This window comes from Artibeus jamaicensis, unplaced genomic scaffold, assembly GCF_021234435.1.
Source record: "Artibeus jamaicensis isolate MK-2021 breed Jamaican fruit bat unplaced genomic scaffold, CSHL_Jam_final scaffold_804, whole genome shotgun sequence".
Classification (NCBI taxonomy): Eukaryota; Metazoa; Chordata; class Mammalia; order Chiroptera; family Phyllostomidae; genus Artibeus; species Artibeus jamaicensis.
In genome coordinates this window covers 2,041,955-2,060,976 of record NW_026522055.1, presented here as the reverse complement: position 1 = coordinate 2,060,976, position 19,022 = coordinate 2,041,955, and the positions used below count along the sequence as shown (strand labels likewise).

Here is a 19,022-nt window from a genome sequence, read left to right as displayed (position 1 = left end):
CTACAGTTCCATCCGTGCTGTCATAAAGGGTAGGAGTTCCTAGGTTTTTTCTGCTCCATAGTATTCTACTGTGCAAATGTACCATAGGGTGGTTTTTTTTTTTATCCACTCAGAAAACTACACAACACTGAAGAAAGAAATTAAGGAACACACACAAAAATGGAAGCACATACAGTGTTCATGGATTGGAAGACTTAACATCATCACAATGTCCATACTACCCAAAGCAATTTATAGATTCAATGCAATCCCTGTTAAAATACCCATGATGTATTTCACAGGTATAGAACAAACATTTCAAAAATTTATATGGAACCATAAATGACCCTAAATAGCTGCAGCAATTCTGAGAAAGAAGAATAAGTAGGAGGGATCACAATACCTGACATCAAATTATACTGCAAGGCCACAGTAATCAAAACAGTCTGGTACTGGCATAAGAACAGACACAGAGATCAATGCAACAGAATGGAGAGCTCAGAAATAAACCCATGCCTCTATGGTCAAAAAACATTCTTACAACTCAACAACCCAAAAAGTCAAACAACCCAGTTAAAAAATGGGCAAAAATGCCCTGGCTGGTGTAGCTCAGTGGACTGAGCGCAGGCTGCAGACCAAAGGGTCACCATTTCGATCCCCAGTCAGGGCACACGCCTGGGTTGTGAGCCAGGTCCCCAGTGGGGGCCACATGACAGTCCATCACACATTGATGTTTCTCTCCCTCTCTTTCTTTCTCCTTTGTCCTCTCTCTAAAAATAAGTAACTGAAATCTTGTAAAATATGAGCAAGAGATTTTTTTTTAATTTCTTCAAAGATGAATACAAATGGACAGTAACTCCACAAGAAAATAAATGGCTTCATTATTATTACACACAGATGCAAATCAAAGGTACGCTGCAGTGGCCCTTCACCCCCTGTAGTGACCTGTAATATTTTTCAAGGACAATAACAGTGCAGGTAAATGTGTGGAGAAATTGGAAGGCCTTTGGGAACCTGAAATGAAGCTGCCACCATGGAGATCAGTCTGCAGTTTCTTCTAAAAGTGACACACAGACACTACCATGTGACCCAGCAATTCCACTCCCAGGCATATGCCCCAAGAAACATATGTTCCAACAAAAAAAAAAAGCTTAACCAATATTCACAGCAGTGCTCTCACTGTCAAAAATGGAAACGCCCAAATGTCTCCCTACTAATGAATGGATGAGCTGAATGTGATACATCCACACAATGGGGTGTCAGTAAATACTGTATACAAAAGATGTGTTATAGAATTGTCCACCTGAGCCCCTATAATATTATTAACCAATATCACTCCAATAAATTCAATAAAAATAAAAACGTAGAAATTTAAAATATATAAATTAAACTATTAGAGGGGAATTAAAGCTTGAGCCTGGCTGACTCATCAGGAGAAGGAAGGTCAGGGGCCCCGAGGGGCTGCTCTGCATGTGGGTGGTGCCTTGTTCTCCTGGTGCAGCTGACAGGGGCCGGGAGAGTCCTCAGAACGTGCGGGCCAATGGGACAGCCACTCACAGTGGCCATGAGGGAGGAGGAATAGAGGGACACTGGGTTCACCCACAAGGGGGCGTCTGGTCACTGAGGGGAGTCCAGAGTGATGGAGCCACTGGCCCTGCCCTGACTTGGAAGAGGCCATGGTCCCTGCAGCCCATGACGGGCTCCTTCTTACCTGGGCTGTCTCCTGGGCTGATACTGATTGCTGGGCTCTGGGGGGCACCTGGGACAGGAAGAGGGGGTGGGATGGGGTGAAGTATGTGTAGGCATCCCCCCACCCCCAGAGGCAACAGCAATGCAGGACAAACAGGGCTGTGCCCTGTGGGTCCCTCCCTCCTCAGCCAGGCCTCCAGGACAAAAGCACCCAGGGTCCCCAGCTTGGATCCTCAGTCTCCCACCCCTCAGAGCCCTGGGCATGGGGCCCAGCACTCACAGGTGACATTGAGCTGGATGGTTCTCTCCACAGTCACACCCACTGCAGGGAACTGCACCCGACAGGTGAGGTTGGTGCCGTGGTCCTGGGGCCGTGGGGTGAGGGTGAGCACAGAGGACAGGTTATGAGTCCTGCGGCCCAGGGAGGTGTGAGCAGCTGACGTCCAGGAGAAGAGGGGGGGCGTGCCCCGCTCACAGGCCCAGGGCACAGAGCAGGTCAGGTTTATGGGGTGGCCACACTCCAGGGGCCCTGGGATCAGGATGTCAGGTATGTGGTTGAGGGCTGGTGAGAAGAAGGGGGGTCAGGGGATCAGGATCAGGGGTCCCAGGTGTTGCACTGAGAGAAGCCTCAGGCTTTGGTCCAGCTCCTCCCTCTGAGCCCCAACATGCTGTTCCCCCATCCCCCTCCCAGGATGAGGCCAGCCCAGCCCAGCCCCAGGGACCCCATGAAGTTCCCCTGTGGCCTCTCCTGGAGCCTGTTCCTTACCTGTCACCCTTACGAAGAGCATGTTCCGTCGGTGAAGATTGAATACATCATAGTCTCTCTCCCCCTGGAAATGGTACAGTCCCTCATCAGTCCTCCTGGCGTCTCTGATGTCCAGGGAGCAGTTGTGGTTCCCAGGATCCTCAAGGAGGAGGAATCGGCCCCTGGTCTCCTCCTGCACCTCTCGATCTCGGTTGCTTGTGGCCACTGGAACATCCTGGCCCCAGGTGGCCCCTTCCCGGTACCAGTAGCCATGACCAGAGTCAGACCAGTCGTGCCAGGAGTAGATGATGGAGCAGGGCACAAAGGCACACAGGCCCTCCTGCACCGTCAGGGACTCCTGCATTCTCACCTGGTATCTTCTACTGTGAACCAGGGACCCTGCCGGAGAACAAGGCTCAGCCACGACCTCCACCCTAACTGTCACCCCTCCCCTGGGGCACTCACCGGCCCATAGCAGGGACAGCAGCAGTGGCAGCATCTGTGGGGGCTTCAGGGCTGCTGTGGGTGAAAGGAGAAGGAAGGCGGTAAACCAAGGGTTGTGGGGGGCACATCTCTCAGAAGTTCAGGAGGAACAAGGCAACTCCCTGTCTACAGAAGAGGAAGCTCTGAGCTGGAGCTCACCCCTTCTCTGCACAGAGTGGGCAGCCCCCCTCCCCGGCCACAGCCCAGAGACCCCAGGGACGTGGGTCCTGGCCTCCAGGTTCCAGGTGGGTGAGGCTCATCCTGACCTAGGAGGGGGATAGCAGGGGTCTCTGCAGATCCGAGGCTTGACAGATGATGGGTGGGGGCCTGAGTCCTCCTGCCCAGGCTGAGGTGCTGCTGGTGCCTCAGTCTGCACTGGGAAGTGGTCGCTTCCTAGCCCGCAAGGCACAGTGTCGTCCAGACCTGTAGTTCCGCATTGGGGACGTCTGTCTGCCCACTCAGGAGGTGTTTGTCAATGTCTGGCCACATTTGGTTGTCATGGCTAGGGAGGAGGGCATAACTGGAAGCTAGTGGGTAGGGTCCAGGGACATTTCCACACATCCTGCATAGGACAGCTTCCGACAACAAGGCCAAAGGTCAGCAGTGCCAAGGTCAAGAAACCCTGATCTAGTCCCCAGAGTCAGGCAGGCATGGGCTGTGGTGATGTGTCAAGCAAAATAAAAGTAACAGTCTTAGTAAAGTGTAGGAGACAGCCATTCATTCATTCATTTATTCACTCATTCATTCTTCTCTCCACTAATTCATTCCTTCACTCACAGTTTCATTCATTCATTCATTCACTCAGCCATTCATTCACTCATTCATTCCCTCCTTCCTTCATTCATTCATGCACCCTTTCTTTCATTCACTTATCCATTCATTCATTCACTTATCCATTCATTCATTCACCCATTTACTTATTCATTCATTCATTCGACAACCACAGAGCGAGCCTGTGCCTTGTGTGGGGGCTGGAGGCAGAAGGGGCCCAGCGGACCCCATCCATGCCCTGAGATGCTCCCCACTTGGAGGAGAGACAAACAACCTACAGGACCTGCCTGGTGGACATCGTGATGGTAAAACACAGCTGGGCGGTTACTGGAGGCTCCGTGGGCCGGTGGCTCCTGGGCACGGAGAGCAGACTGGCCGTGGCCTGGACTCTCAAGGGACAAGAAGGGGGATTCCAGCCGTGGGCCCAGGACAGTGCAGAGTTGCAGTTTAGAGGGGAAGAGCGCTCTGCTCTCTCCCTGCTCAGGGACACTTGGCCAGTCCTGATGCCGTCCCCGTCCTCCAGGTCTCCCTTCCCTGTCCCCTGCCCCACCACCCCTGCTGGAGGCCACCCTGCCCCACCCAGGGCAGCTGCCTCGGGCAGTGCGGACACCTGCCTGCCCGTCGTGCCATCAGCTCTCCGACTGCCAGATGGGGAGACCGCACATCTGTTCCCCCACGCATTCACTGTGCGGGGGCTGGGGGTGGACAGGCAGACACTGATGGCTGGTGGGGCCATGGTGGGGTGTAGTTCAGGGAGCTCTCGAACCCTCCCTGTGGAGGGGTCAGCAGTGGTTGCACAAGGAGGGGACTTCAGTTGCTCTTGTCCCAGGCCCCAGGCTTGTCCACATCCCCCTTCCCAGAGTCTCTCATCCCAAGAACCCCTGGGCCCCACCTACTTGATGAACAGGCCCCAGGCCCTGCATCAGGGCCGCATCCCTTCTAGGCCCGGGGACCCCAGGACAAGCCCCACACACACCTCTGTTCTGGCAACAGCAGGGCCCAGATGGTCCGGGTTCCTGGCATCCTGAGGCTGAACCCAAGAACAAGGTGGAGCTGTGGAGACTCGTCCCAGCTGAGCTGAGGTCGCTGCTGGTCTGGACTGGCTCCTACCCCTTCCCCATTCTCTCTCACATCTCCAGAGCAGGGGCCGCCCACACACCAGCTGCCTACACTCACTTGGCACCGAGAGGAGACTCAGGGACACTTGGGCACCAGCAGGTGCTACACTCAGGAGGTGAGTGCCCCTCTGTGTGCAGTCCCTTCCCAGGGCAGCACCACACTCTGGGGGGGGGGCGGGGGAGGAGTCCCAGCAGGGGGCCACGGTGAGAGCTGAGCTCAAGACAGTTAATATTGAGCCAGTTAGATTGACAACAGTGTGAGTTCCATACAGTCGCTGCCAGGAAGGAGGACCCTGTATCGTGCAGGCCTCTGAGGGCTGCCCCCAGAAGCCACCTGAATGAGTCGCAGCATGGGTTGGGGTTCGGCAGTGAGGGGTCTCTCGGTTCTTGTGGGGGGATTGGAGAGGCTTGACTGCATGACTCTGCAGGCTGACAGTGAACTCAGTCAGCTCAGGATTTCATAAACACGTACCAAGGACCGGGCATTTCAAGCAAGAGAAGTGTATTTAAGCCTGGAAAGTCCAAGTCTGTGTGTCAGCAGCTTTGGTTCCTGGTGTGAGCCCAACTTCTGGCTTCCTGGTGGCCTACTTCTCCCGGTCCTCACGGGGACTTTTTATTTTATTTTTTGCATGTGGGAAGAGAAAGAGGAAATTGCTTTCTGTCTCTTTTCTTATAAGGCCATCAATCATAGGGGGCCACTGTCACGAGCTCCTTTAATCTCAATTATTCTGAAATAACAATCGCATCATTTCAATGTATGGATTTTGGGGGGGCCCGATTCCGTCTAAAGCATCCAGATTCCACTGGGGTCCCCCCATTCCGTCCCTCCTTGTCCTTATGGTAGGCAGTTCCATGCCTGTCATGTGCAGAAACAGTAAACGTGTAAGTATATTCTGTGTCTTCTCTCAGTTTGAAACACATGTGTCCCAGCTCCAGCATCCAGGTGCTGGCGATGCTCAAGGCACAGCTGTATTTCCCAGGGTCCCCCAGGGGGCGGGTGGGCCTGGAGACCCAACCCTGCAAGATTTGATCTAGGTGGGTTGTGGCCACTAAGGGTCGTCCTTACCTGGCTTGTCCCTGTTCTGGGACGACAGACACGGCGGCGGCTCTGGAACGGGGCATGCCAAGCCCTTTCCTGGCTTCGTCTCAAGTCTGAGTTCCCTCTTTCAAGGAATCAAGAGCTGCAGAGCCAAGAGGAAGTCCCGACAGGTAGATGTGTTGGTTTCGGTATGCGCAGAAGAGGAACCTCAGACTGGCTCTGCACCACAACCAGGCTGTCTCGGGAGATTTGTTCACTTCCTCCTTTTTCAGAGGGGTCACCGCAGTCCCGAAAGGGCGCCAGACTTGCCACATGAACCCGGGGGTCACGGTTGCGCCCTGTGTCCTGGCTGCCTGCCCGTATCCTGTCCTTTGCTACCTGCTTTCTGCACTGGAGACCACGCCCCCTCATTATGCTGGCTTCTCTCTCTCTCTCCATAAGTTCCAGACATGCAACTTTGTAACAGCCCCCCATACAAGACAGAACGACTGGATGTGTTCTGGGCTGCGCAGACCACCTTCCTGTGGGAATCTGCAGAGGCAGAAACTCAGGTTTTAGCCACTAGATGGCAGTATTGACCTTTCAATGTCTGGTCCTCCTCCAGCGACCATTGGAATCAGGTGAGAGGGTATCTGAGCCTTCTGGTAATTAGTGGAAAATGGTCTGCTTAATTGCCTAAAGCCAATTAGTGTGTGTATTTAGTGTCAATTAATTACCGTTCTACATACTCTACCTACAATACATCGTTTAAGCTTTATGACCACCCACTGGGGTCTACAGTGACTGATTTCCACTGTAGGAATGATAATGAGGTCACAGGTGTATCTCTTTTTCAAGAACAGATTTATTGAGGTATCATAGATATACAAAAATGGCACATATTTAATGGATGACATTTGATGCATTAGGACATATGCATACACCTGTTTAAACCATAATTATAATAAGGGTTAGAAATCCATCTATGACCTCTCAGTGTTTCCCGTTGCCTCACGTCTTTTGGGGTTTGGTTGGCTTTAAGAAAATGCAACGTGAGATCTATTTTCTTAACAAAAGCTTTGAGCACACGATACAGCATCGTGAACTGTGGGGACCATGTTGCACAGATCTCTGCAATGCATTCATCTTGCATCAGTGAAATTTTATCCCCGTCAGAGAGCAGCTCACTGCTTTCCCTCCCTCCAGACCCTGGAAGCCACGACTCTCGTCTCTGCTGCTATGAGTTTGAGTGTTTTAGATGCTTCACAGAAGGAGCATGATGAAGTTCATCCTTCCGTGCCTGGCTTTTTCCATTGAGCATCATGTTTTTAAAGAAATGCTTAAGAGAGTTCTTCAAGTGGAGAGGACAGGACGTTAAATACAGTCAGGCACTGCTTAATAAGGTCTGAGAAACGCGTCACCAGGCGATTTTGTCATTGGGCGGGCGTCACCGAGCGCACTGGACAAACCTGCCCTGACTGGAGATTGAACCGACAACCTTGTGGTTTGCAGGTGGGCACTCAGTCTACTGAGCCCCACCAGGCAGGGCTTACCCTCTCTATCTTAGGCATCCGTAGGAGTCTTTAGACCAAGAGGACTGTTGCTGTGGTTCAAGACTCCACGGCTCCCCCAGTGGCTGGATGCTCTGGAGACAAGGGGTTTTTCCAGAGAGGCACAAAGACAGGTCTGGCGTGAGTCATTGGGTTCCATAAAGATTCCAGGTGAACACTCCCGGTGGGCTCCAGACCTAATAAACGGGGAGGAGTGCCTAGTTTATGAGTGTACATTCTGTTTGTGCCAAGCACAACCTTGCCCTGGGAGGGGCTGTGGCATTTTCCTCTCTTGATTAGAAGGCTCAAGGCTGGATTCTGGCAGTATAAGCCCTGAAAGCTGAGTTTTCACTTTTTATATAAAAATGGTGCATATGTTGGTAGGAGATTTGTTGGTATGGCTCACAGGCAACGCAAGTACCTGGTTTCAGCTTTGGTTGCCAAGGCATTCACTTCAAAGATGTTTTTTTTTGGGGGGGGGCATTATCAGCCACACAACTAGATAAGAGCCACTCCACCTCTCCCCACAAGGCTCTGTTTTGTTTTGTTTTTTAAGATTTTATTTATTTATCTTTAGATGGGAAGGGAAGGAGAGAGGGAGCGAAACATCAATGTATGGTTGCCTCTCATGGGTCCCCTGCCAGGAACTGGTCTGCAACCCAGGCATGTGCCCTGACTGGGAATCGAACCACAATCCTTTGGTTCACAGCCCACATTCAATCCACTGAGCTATGCCAGCTAGGCAAGGCTCTGTTATTTTAAAGATCTTGGTTAATTTTGATAATGGACCATTTAGGCTACTTGGGCTTCTCTCTCTCTCTCTCTCTCTCTCTTCTGGCATTTAAATTTCTGCTATATGTTTTAAATTCACCAATGAAGTACCTCTCTTCCTCCTTTCCTCCCTTCCTTCCCTTGACCTTGCTGTGTGACCCCAAGGATGCTGTATAATTTCCAACACCTGTAAGTAATAAACGTTTTGGGGTTTTTTTTTGGCTTCCTCAAGGTCAGCCAAACTCTCTCTCTCTCTCTCTCTCTCTCCCCTACTATGAAGTCTCACATAACACAAGGTAATGATGGGCATGACAGCTATGGCCTTTGCCATCTTCTATAGGTTAGTCACTGGTCCCACCTGTGTACACTATGTGGCCTTGAGACTTTGTCTTTCCCTTGTGATCCTCAGCCTCCTCACCTGCAGAACAGGGGTGTTATTGTAAGGGGTGGTCTTTCCCTTTGATCTAGCCTCCTCTGCAGAACAGGAGTGACATCTACCTGTTGTAAACTGGGAGGGAGTATTGGTAAAGTAAATGGGACTCCAGGCAATTGTTAGGGAGAGTCCAAACACGCCTCTCCCTGTGAATTCTACTCATGCACGGCTCTTTGGATGGGATGTCCTGATCTGGGGGGAGGGGGTGCAGAAATGACCATGCAGCCATGTGTTTAGCCAAGAACTCACCACTATTGCAGGGGACGTGATAGTGACGGCTCAGCACGTAGGACAATGGGCTAGGCAAGCGCCTGCATCTTGGATGCTTCATGTCCACTCCCTGCTTTTCTGTCCCTCTTAGTTCTCCAGAGATGCTCTCCTGCCAAGACTCCATTTCACAAACTCCTGGTTTGTCCCCAACATATCCCCAAACCCCACCTTTCACCTTCTCCTTCCTACACAGCATTGGAAGGTGATCCCATTCTCTCAGGCAACAGCAGCTCGGTGGTAGAGAACATGGATTCTGTGGCTGTCTTCTGCAGCACCAGTGCCACCAAAATCCCGTGGTATGTGAATGCTTTACAGGTGTCCAGCAATGACAAGATGACAATGTCACCAGACAGCAAGACCCTCATCATGCACTGGGTCCACCGCCATGACATGACAATCCAGTGTGGGATAGACTCCGCCTTTGGGGTTTTTTTAAAAAAAAATGAAGTGACCTTTCTGACTGTGGCCTGTAAGTGGTCTGAGGTCATGGTCGTGAAGCCAAGGGTGGGCTTAGGATCTCCCAGGGATGGAGCAGTAAGACAGACAGAACCAGAGAGAGGTAACCTCTTGGGCCAACCTGCAGCCAGCTTGATCTGGGTCCAAACCCAGCTCGGTCTAGTTAGCTCTTTGGACGTGATGGAGAGGATGATTTCTGACTTTGGCACACTGCTCACCGGTTGCAGGTTTGAACCAGGCTCAGGCCCCAGGGACCGAAGCTGCTTGGGGAAATTCTTTCGGGGCCATACGGAGATTTGCTTCACCCTTTTGTAGGTCCGTAGGGGACCATTAACTCCCCAGTCCTCTCCTCTGAGCCTCATCTTCCTCGTGTATAAAGTGGATCAATCACACAGGTTGCTGTGAGAGTTAAGTGAATGTTTTATGTATTTAGAACAGTGTCCAGCATGCAGCTAGTATGATGCATTTGTGAGGCATTGGTTTTTACTCTATACCTATTTTATGAGGATGTAAAAGACTGGCCCATATAGTACATGCTTGATAATGGGTGACATTATTATTATTTCCGCTGTTGGCCCAGCTGTGTTGCCTGGAGTAGGTCTAGGGGTCCCCTTGGGGTACAGAATCAGGTACCTCCTACCAAGGGGAGAAGGACTTCCTGTGGATTTAGGGAAGGAGGCAGGACCCCAGGAGGTCAAACACAGAGCTCTGGTCTCTGCAGATGGACCTGACAGAGTGGCACTGAACAGTAAGCCCACCTCTGAGTTCAGAGGCATCCTGTCTGCTGAGATTGGCTCCCAAGTGCAGATGGACTGTACCTCCACTTCCCATCCCAAACCCAAGTACCGCTGGATCCACAATGGCTCCTTCCTGAGCTCAGGGGCAAATCTCAGCTTCCCGAGTCTGACCTGGGGGCAGATGGGCAGGGACAGATGCATCGTGGAGAACTCTATGACCCAGCTGACCATGTACAAGGACATCTGGATCCAGAGGGCCTGTGAGTGCAGCCGCTCCCGCTCTGGGGCTCACACCCTTTGAATCTTCCCACATCCATGCCTTTGCCTAGCCACCATAATCAGGAATGCTGTCCCCACCTCGCCATGCCCTGCTCACGATAGCTGGGTGAGATCCTCCTGTTCTCTGAGGTCAAAGCCCAAAGCTCCCTCCTCTATGAAGCCCCCTGAGTCTTCATATCAGAGTTGGGGTGAATTCCAGGGTGATAATTTCAGCCTGCCAACGTTGAATGACCCATTCTAGGTGCCATACACACCATTCCCACCTGTGCAGTGCTCATAGTCTCCCTCCAGGGAAAGTAAGTGCCTCTGATGGGCATTGCCTCATTTTACAGGTGAGAAAACCAAGGCTTGGGCAGTCAGAGTGCTTTATTCAAGGTTCTAATCAACTGAGGAGACAGGATTCCAACCCCGGCAGGCTGGCCACACAGCCCATGCCCTGGCCATCACCCCGGGCTGGTTCTGAAATGAGGAAGTGAGAGGACAGGAGGGGAGGTGAAGCAGAGGACACAGAGGCTTGTCATGGGTGTGGGACTGAATTTGTAAATGGGGAAAGCACCTCTTCAACAACTGCATGATCTTTGGCTGCCTCAAGGAGAGACCCAGACGTGCCCAGAGAGGGAACAGACATGCAGGGCAGTAAAAAACAGGGACACTAGAACCCAGTGGCCCTGGTTCAAATGCTAGCTCTGCCCCTGCTTGTCTTCCAGAAACAGGAGCACCCTGGCTGGGGGGCTCGGTTGGAGCATTATCCCATGCACCAAAAGTTTGTGGGCTTGATTCCCAGTCAGGGCACATACCTAGGCTGCAGGTTTGATCCCCAGTCGGGATATGTACAGAAGGCAACCTATCTCTCTCTCTCTCTCTCTCTCTCTCTCTCTCTCTCTCTCTCTCTCTCTCTTATCAACAAACATATTCTCAGGTGAGAATAAAAAAAAAGAAAGAAACAGGGGCAAACAGCTACACCTCTCTGAGACTTGTTTTCCCATCTGTGGGGTCAGGGTAATAAAGGGGCCCTGCACACCAAGGCTGATGCTGCAAGAATGAAATCAGACATTGAGCAAGAAAGCACATGAGAAGCTATCCTCCTGGCAGTTCCCAGAGAAAGCCACAAGCAGACATAGATGTTAGCTAAGACATTTATTCAGGTCACACCACATTATTTACTAAGCACATACTGTGTACCAGACATGATGCATTTAATATTTGTGCTATGATGTTATTCATGGCTTTCTGCTGCACAGAACTATGAACTTCAGGAGGATAGAGGTTGGGTGAGCTCTCTGCCATTTGTCTCCAGTCCTTAACAAGGTGCCTGGGATGTAGCTGCAGTTCACTGAATGGCTGGGCTCTCCATGCAATGAGTTAATGACCTTGTAGAACCAGAGCACCCCCTTGCCCTGTCACTCTGTCCCCTTACATGGGTCTGTTCTTCTCTGGAACACTTATTGCTGTCTGCAGTATTAGACATCTCTTTTTTTAAATTTTTTTATTGATTATATTGTTACAGTTGTTCTATTCCCCCTTTCATTCCCCTCCACCCTACCCCCCATCCCCACCATTACCCCCCTTTAGTTTATGACCATGTGTCTCAAGTCCTTTAGATTCTATATTTCCCATGCTATTCTTGCCCCCCATCTATTTTCTATCTACTGTCTATGCTACTTATTTTCTGTACCTTCTCCTCCTCCCACTCCCCTGTTGCTAACCTTCCTTGAGATCTTCATTTCTATGTTTCCACTCCTGATCTAGCTGTCCTTTTAGTTTGCTTTCGTTTTAGGTGTGGTTGTTAATAACTGTGAGTTTGTTGTCCTTTCACTGTTCATGTTTCTTTAACTTCTTTTTCTTAGATAAGTCCCTTTAACATTTCATATAATAAGGGCTTGGTGATGATGAACTCCTTGAATTTGATCTTATCTAAGAAGCACTTTATCTGCCCTTCCATTCTAAATGAAAGTTTTGCTGGATAGAGCAATCTTGGTTGTAGGTCTTTGGATTTCATGACTTGGAATACCTCTTTCCAGCCCCTTCTTGCCTGTAAGGTCTCTTTTGAGAAATCTGCTGACAGTCTGATGGGGACTCCTTTGTAGGTGACTGTGCCCTTAGCTCTTGCTGCTTCTAGGATTCTCTCCTTCATTTTCATCTTGGCTAATGTAATTATGATGTGCCTTGGTGTGTTCCTTCTTGGGTCCAACTTCTTTGGGACTCTCTGAGCTTCCTGGATTTCCTGGAAGTCTATTTCCTTTGCCAGATTGGGGGAAATTCTCCTTTATTATTTGTTCCAATAAGTTTTCCACTGGTGGCTGTGCCTTTCCCCCTTCTGGTACCCCTATAATTCGCATGTTGGAGCGTTTAAAGATGTCCTGGAGGTTCCTAAGACTCTCCTCATTTCTTTGAATTCTTGCTTCCTGACTCTTTTCTGTTTGGCCATTATTTGCTTTCTTCTGGTCCACTCCATTGATTTGAGTCCCAGTTTCCTTTTCATTGCTATTGGTGTCCTGTGCAATTCCATTCATTTCAATTAGTTTTGCCTTCATATATTTGTCTAATTTGTGGCTATAATCAACCAGTTCTGTGAGGATCCTGATGACCAGTGTTTTAAACTGTGCGTCTGGGAGTTTTGCTATTTCTTCATTGCTTAGATCTATGGGCTCTGGGGCTTTGAGATCTTCTTGCAACATTTTTGGTCTGTTCTGGCCCTTTAAGTGTGAGAAGCGGCGCCTTGGATTCCCAGGTCGCTGGGTTGTGACGCTGCATGTGGGGGCGTGGTCAGAGTGGGGAAATGGCGACCCCCTCTGCTGTTTCTGACAGCTGGGTGAGGATCAGCGCCTTAGGTGGTTCACCTGGGCGGGGCCACTCAGAGTCGCTGGGTTATGATGCTGTATGTGGAGGTGGGGTCAGAGCAGGGAAATGGCGGCGTCCTTCACTACCACTTGCCGCAGGGACCCGCCGGGCTCCGGTCCAACCGCCCACTCCCTCGCCTGTCCGCCTGCGCACAAATGTGCGACCACAATCAACACACAGCACCGCTCCCCCGCTGTCTCCCCCGTGGTCGCTCGCCTGGTCGCTCGCTTGGTCACTCACTACGTCCAACTCTGCGCCTGGATTCTGCGCGTCTGGATTCCGCGCCTGAGTCCATCGGACCGAGACCTCCTGTGCAACCCCGCTTCACCTGCCGCTGGTTTTGCCCCTTACCGGTCAGGCTGAAGAATTTGTTGTTAACGGACTTTTGAAAAGTTCAATTTTCCGTGTTCTGGCTGCGTTTTCTGTTGCTAATATTTAGTTGTCTCTAAACTTGGTTGTGTGAGAAGGCACGGCACATCCACCTATGCCTCCATCTTGGCGGAAGTCCCCTAGACATCTCTTTACTTACTCGTTGACTGTCCAGTTCCCAGCTACAAGGTCAGTCCCATGAGGGCAGGAAGTTTGTTTAGTTCACCGCTGAATCCCTAACTACCTGGACAGTGCTTTGCCCCTTGGAAGTACTAACACATCTTTGAAGAACAGGTTTGTGGGTGAGTGAAGGGAAGACTCAGTCATGGTCCTGACCTCCATGTATCCTCTCCTTCCAGGGCAAATGCCTGTTGTTAGAACAGGCTTCTACATGACAGGACCCTTGGTGGTGTTTTTCATCGTGATGACAGTCTTAGGTGGAGTCTACACCTGCAGAATCCTAGTCTACATTCTGATCAATCATTTCCCCACCAGATGCTCATTGCCTGGGGTCAAGGGTGGAGTGCTGGTTGGGGTCTGGGACTCAGGAGCCAGCACTCCTTTGAAAAGGGGGGAGGCAGAGCAAAGAAGGAAGGAACATGCCAGAAAATGGATTGTCAGGGACCATGTGGGGCAGACACATAGGTCTCAAGGGCCAGAAGCCAACCAGGAGAGAGGGAGTGTTACAAACAGCCATATCTCTAAAATAACAGTAGGGTTTCATCCAGTGACTTATCTTCGTCCCAGTTCCTTCGTGTTTACAATGCAGGTATTGAAGCCCACCGAGCAGGGCAGGTGTGAGAATGTGTCTGGTACATGGCAGTCACCAGTTCCCAAGTGAAGTGGAGGCCAGCTACACCAGGGGAGGAGATTGGGGGGGTAGATGATTAACACCTGGGGTTAAGTGCCAGCTCGGTTTCCAGATGGCTGGGTGATCCCAAGCAGATCATTTCTCCTGTCAGATTTTTCTAGCCACACGTGGAAGATGTGAAGGGTAACACCTGCCATGAAGGACAAAGGGAGGGTTAGACACAGGTCTTGGAGGGGATTCTCAACATTCTTGGCCAATTGGACTAGCACTTCTCAGCCTCAACACTATCAATACTTAGGGTCATAAGATTATTTCAGCTGTGGGGGGTTAAGGCTGTCCTGTGTGCTGTAGGAGGTTTAGCAGCATCCTCGGCCTCTGCCCACCTGATGTCTGTCTGTAGCAACAACCACCAAAACCCCCAGTTTAAACAAACAAAAATGACTGTAGGCATTACAAAGGTCCCATGGTGGTGGCCGGGGGGGAAGGGGCAAATTGCCCTGGTTAAGGATCACTGTAATGGGTGTTAAAAATAGCATTGATGATAATGATGTTGATAATGATGATGATCAGGAAGAGAAGGAATTAGAAGATGAAAAGTATAAGAATAGTGGTGATAATGGTGATGATGACAGTAATACTAATGGTGGTAATGATTCTGGTGAATGGGGTTGTGATGGTGATGTTGGTGATAATGATTATGATAGAGGTAATCATGGGGACAATGGTGATGATAGTAATGCTGGTGATGGTGGTATTGGTTATGGTGATGATGGTGAAGATTTTAAAAGATACGTCCTTTTTATTGCTTTAGTATTTTGATATTGAGCCTATTTTTTAAAAGATTTTATTTATTTTTAGAGAGATGGAAAGGGAAGGAGAAAGAGGGAGAGATACATCAATGTGGGGTTGCCTCTCACATGCCCCCTACTGAAAACCTGGCCCACAATCCAGGCATGCGCCCTGACTGGGAATCGAACTGATGACCCTTTGGTTTGCAGGCCAGCACTCAATGCAATTGCCACAACTGCCAGGGCCATATTGAGCCTATTTGTGATCATTGTATGGTTTCTATATCAAGAAGATTATAGTTTTGGCCATCAATGTTACAGTGGGGAAATTAGCCCACTCGTGCTTTAGTTTGCCATCTGTAAAATGGGCGTGATACCGATACCAACCTCACAGGGCTATCTGCTATGGGAATCAAGGAAGGTATTACTGATAAAGACCTTGGAACAAAGCTTGCCATGCAGTAAGCACTCAGTAGAATCCTAGATGCTGCTCTTAATACCATCATCGTTGTTCAGCGTAAAATTTCTAAACTGGTTATGATCAACTCTGGGGAGTTTACGAATGTTTCCAGGAGATGTGGTTCAGTTCTTCTTCTACATCCTAAAGGAAGCCTAGCCAGGCATGACCCCTCCTCACCGCCAAGAGTCAACCCAATATTTTCACTGTCCTATTCCCTCTAAGAGACACTTTCTCTGAGGTTTCCAGTCTGACATGAGAGCAGGGGGGACTGGGAGTCAGAGAGGCTGGGTTTAGAATATTGATCTCTCTCCCCCTCTCTCTCTCTCTGTCTTTTTTTTTTTTTGCCATGTGACTTTGGGCAAGTGATGTTATTGCTCGCAATCCCTGTGTCTTCACCTCCAAATTGGAGTTAAAGCATCTACCTGTGTAACTGTTGAGAGGGCTCAAGATAATTTCTATAAATCATCTACCATAGTGCCTGGCATATATTGTAACAGATGGGGAATAAATTATCATCATCATCATCATCACCAGTAATTAGGCCAGGGGGTGCCCACTCCTTCCCCAGGTATACGCTGCCTCTTTCCCCCCCACCCATCCCCTGCCCCATGGCATCTTCCTGCAGTGACCTTAAGACCTCCAAAATATTTAAAAAGTGTGTGGGATGTTGAGGGCTCCTGGTGCAGAGGTTCCACCTCCAGAGTCATCCCTTCCTAGTCCTGGGGTCCTGCTCCCAAAAGGGTTGTGTAGCAGAAGCCAACCCCTCATCTACCCAGGACTCCCCTGCATTCTCTCAGTTTCCTATGGACCTGAGGTGTAACTTCTCCCCTGGTCTCTCCCCATAGGACAAATGGGGGCCTGTGAGAATCCACCTTCGACCCGGAGGACAGGACCAGATGGTCAAGAAGGTAAGGGAGGAGTGGTGAAGGGCTGAGAGTCCCCCCAAAGAGGTGGGCTAGGCTATGGGGGGGGGTGCTGGTACTCATAGGAGACCGTGAAGCGATGGGACACCAACAGTCACACTGAGGTTGGGAGACAGAGGCTCCTGCAAAAAGTCTGGAGACCCCGCCTAGGACCTGCTGTGTGATGTCACAGGCAGAGTAGCCAATGGCTGCTCCAACTGTTGATCAGAGCCAGCCAATGGGCTGCAGCTTGGGGCGGGTCATGCACGGAGCACTGTGCTCTAATTCTAATGCGTCTTCCCTGCCAGCAAGTATGCTTCTAATGCCCTGGCTTTGCTAACCTGACACCAAGGTCCATCTGAGACGCTATAGACACGTCCCAACTCGGCACTGTCATCGGCAGGGAGACAGCACAACCTCCAAAGGCCCGACAGGCGATAATTGCTTGTGTGGGCACAGCACACGTTGAGCTAACCTGTCACCTGTTGGGAACTGCACTGGGAAAAGGTGACTACGTTGTAGAAAAGGCTCACAGCTTGATGAATTAGAAATGCTAGTGCAAAGCAGCATCTGATAGGACCATTATTGTTGAACACGTGGATTAATTTATTGATATAGTTATAGTATGTGCAGTATATGTGTGCGTGCCACAGTTTTATGTGTACACATAAAACTGTATATATAGACACCTGTACACATGTTGTGGAAAAATGTTAATTATTAATAGTGCTCTCTCTTAACTTCCCTCTTTACACTTTACTGTATATTCGAACATGTGTTTTTCTCACAAAGTACATACATTGCTTTTATAATCTGGAGGGGGAGGGCAGGAATCAATAAAGTTAAACGAGCGTGAAGTGAGTTCAGACCCCATAATGCTATTTTGGGAAGTTTTTTTCAGAGCTGTCTTTATGGACGTGCCCCAAAGTATATAAACAAATGTGTTCATTACTCTGGCAGTTACAATTGAAGAAAGAAAAGGGAAGGAAAGAAAGAGGGAGGGAGGAGGAAAGATGGAAAGAAAGGAGCAGGGAAGGAGAGCGATGGACACAGAGAGAGACAGGGACTCCTTGATGGCTGAATCTATGGACGTGTGGAGGTGAATTTTCAGATCGTGTTGTTTGATTCATTAGATGGCTGTTCGATCAGCTTGGATACATCTCATTCATTTGGTTTGTCTTTTATGGGGAACATCATGAGCTCCTGCTTGACTTGCATCTCAACCCAGAAGTTCACCCCCTGAGCCCCACTTTCAAAGACACACGTGGATGAAGGCTGGGTGGGGCATTCCAAGGGGTGGGACCTCAGTGTGCCAGGGACTGATGCTGGTCACTTCCAGAGTCAGGAGAACTTCCTGGTGGGAACTTTTTGTTCAAAGCCCAGAAACCCAGCCAGGCACTCAGCGTACATACTGAGCCAGGCGCTCTGATAGGATTCTATTTCTGTGATTCTCACCACACACTCTCAGGCAAAGCTTCTCCACTGATTTTGCAGGGCAGGAAACGGAAGCACAGAAAGGCAGGAATCTGACTACTGTCACTTATTTAGTAAAGAAGCAGAGTGGGGATTTGAACTCACAACTCTTTGGGTCCAGAGGCAGTGTTCTTTCCACTATGCGTCTAACTCATCACCCAGAGGGCTTTTAATTCTACAAGAATCAGCCCCTGTTTTTCTTTTTTTCTTCTTTGCTTGCAGGAGCTGTGTTCCTCAAGCCAGGGCCACACACCTCCACCGTTCTCACTTGGAAATCTTGATCTCAGAGTACTCATTTTCAGGCACCTCCTCCCGTTCCTGAGGGTCCCTAGGCGCCATCTGTTGAAATCTCAGGGTTGCATATTGAATCTCTCCTGTTTCCTCCAAGGCAGGGACAGCCATAGCTGTGGGAGGGTGGTCTGTGAGGCTGCCTGTCCCGGGTTCAATCAGGGGACCCTGAGTGGACAGAAAGGGGAAAAAAGTCAGAGTGAAACCGCGGGGACAAGATGAGGCAGAGAGTATCCAGGAGGGAAGCCTATGAATGGATATGTCCATTCACCCCACACACATTTTTTTAAAGATTTTATTTATTTTGTTTAGGGGGTAAGGGAAGGAGAGAGGAAGAGAGATGTCAACATGTGGTTGCCTCTCATGTGTCCCCTGCTGGGAACTGGCTTGCAACCCAGGCATGTGCCCTGACTGGGAATCGAACCGCAATCCTCTGGTTCGCAGGCCCACACTCAATCCAGCCAGGGATCCAGCCTGAGCTACACCAGCCAGGGCCCCACACACATTTTTGTTGAGAGGTCCTTCACTCATGCTTTCCTCAAATAGTCACTACTTTGTGAGTACCTTATTTGGTGCTTGCTAATCTCATTAAATTCCCACAACAACCTGACAAGGGAAATATTATCATTAGTTCCATTTTATAGATACGGAAACTGAGGTGAAACCAGATACTTGGCATGCTCAAAGTCCCTGGTGAAACCAGGATCCAATCCAGTCCTTTCTGACTCCAAAGCTTTGTGCCCGATGAAGCCTCTACCCCAACCCCATGGGCAAGGCCCTGAGCTGGGCAC

The 19,022-nt window shown here is 50.0% G+C and overlaps 3 protein-coding genes across 5 annotated transcripts in view; 1 reads left to right on the top strand and 2 right to left on the bottom strand.

Moving 5' to 3' along the window:
* Positions 1–109: 109 nt before the first annotated feature.
* On the bottom strand, positions 110–5,870 carry LOC119052037 (myeloid cell surface antigen CD33-like). 3 transcript variants are annotated; one of them, XM_053659765.1, is made up of 5 exons: positions 5,852–5,870; positions 2,879–2,932; positions 2,435–2,812; positions 1,949–2,230; positions 110–1,738 (listed from the first exon to the last, which is right to left on the bottom strand). In XM_053659765.1, the coding sequence occupies exons 2-5, from the start codon at positions 2,910–2,912 to the stop codon at positions 1,575–1,577; spliced, it is 858 nt and encodes a 285-aa protein (XP_053515740.1). In that variant the 5' UTR covers positions 2,913–2,932; positions 5,852–5,870; the 3' UTR covers positions 110–1,574. The 3 variants fall into 3 exon arrangements, with proteins under 3 accessions (XP_053515740.1, XP_053515739.1, XP_053515738.1); XM_053659764.1 differs by lacking the exon at positions 5,852–5,870 and adding an exon at positions 3,163–3,376 and having other exon boundaries at positions 2,879–2,929; XM_053659763.1 differs by lacking the exon at positions 5,852–5,870 and adding an exon at positions 3,163–3,375.
* A 2,528-nt stretch (positions 5,871–8,398) lies between these two features.
* Positions 8,399–10,321, top strand: CEACAM18 (CEA cell adhesion molecule 18). The gene is made up of 3 exons (XM_037149005.2): positions 8,399–8,420; positions 9,021–9,296; positions 10,005–10,321. Exons 1-3 carry the CDS (start codon positions 8,399–8,401, stop codon positions 10,319–10,321), a joined length of 615 nt encoding a protein of 204 aa, XP_037004900.2.
* Positions 10,322–17,170: 6,849 nt separating this feature from the next.
* LOC119052031 (sialic acid-binding Ig-like lectin 8) overlaps positions 17,171–19,022 on the bottom strand; it is a 32,415-nt gene continuing 30,563 nt past the window's right edge. Inside the window, exon 17 of the mRNA XM_053659678.1 lies at positions 17,171–18,399. Coding sequence (XP_053515653.1) covers positions 18,208–18,399 — 192 coding nt within the window. The 3' untranslated portion in view covers positions 17,171–18,207. The remainder of the gene's footprint in view (positions 18,400–19,022) is intronic.

Coding starts and splice junctions, on each gene's coding strand:
- LOC119052037 (XM_053659765.1), bottom strand. CDS start 2,912: ATGCTGCCACTGCTGCTGTCCCTGCTATGGGCCG. Junction 2,813..2,878: donor GCTGTCCCTGCTATGGGCCG/GTGAGTGCCCCA, acceptor GTTCTCCGGCAG/GGTCCCTGGTTCACAGTAGA. Junction 1,739..1,948: donor CATCCAGCTCAATGTCACCT/GTGAGTGCTGGG, acceptor TTCCTGTCCCAG/GTGCCCCCCAGAGCCCAGCA.
- CEACAM18 (XM_037149005.2), top strand. CDS start 8,399: ATGAAGTCTCACATAACACAAG. Junction 8,421..9,020: donor GAAGTCTCACATAACACAAG/GTAATGATGGGC, acceptor CTTCCTACACAG/CATTGGAAGGTGATCCCATT. Junction 9,297..10,004: donor GACCTTTCTGACTGTGGCCT/GTAAGTGGTCTG, acceptor TGGTCTCTGCAG/ATGGACCTGACAGAGTGGCA.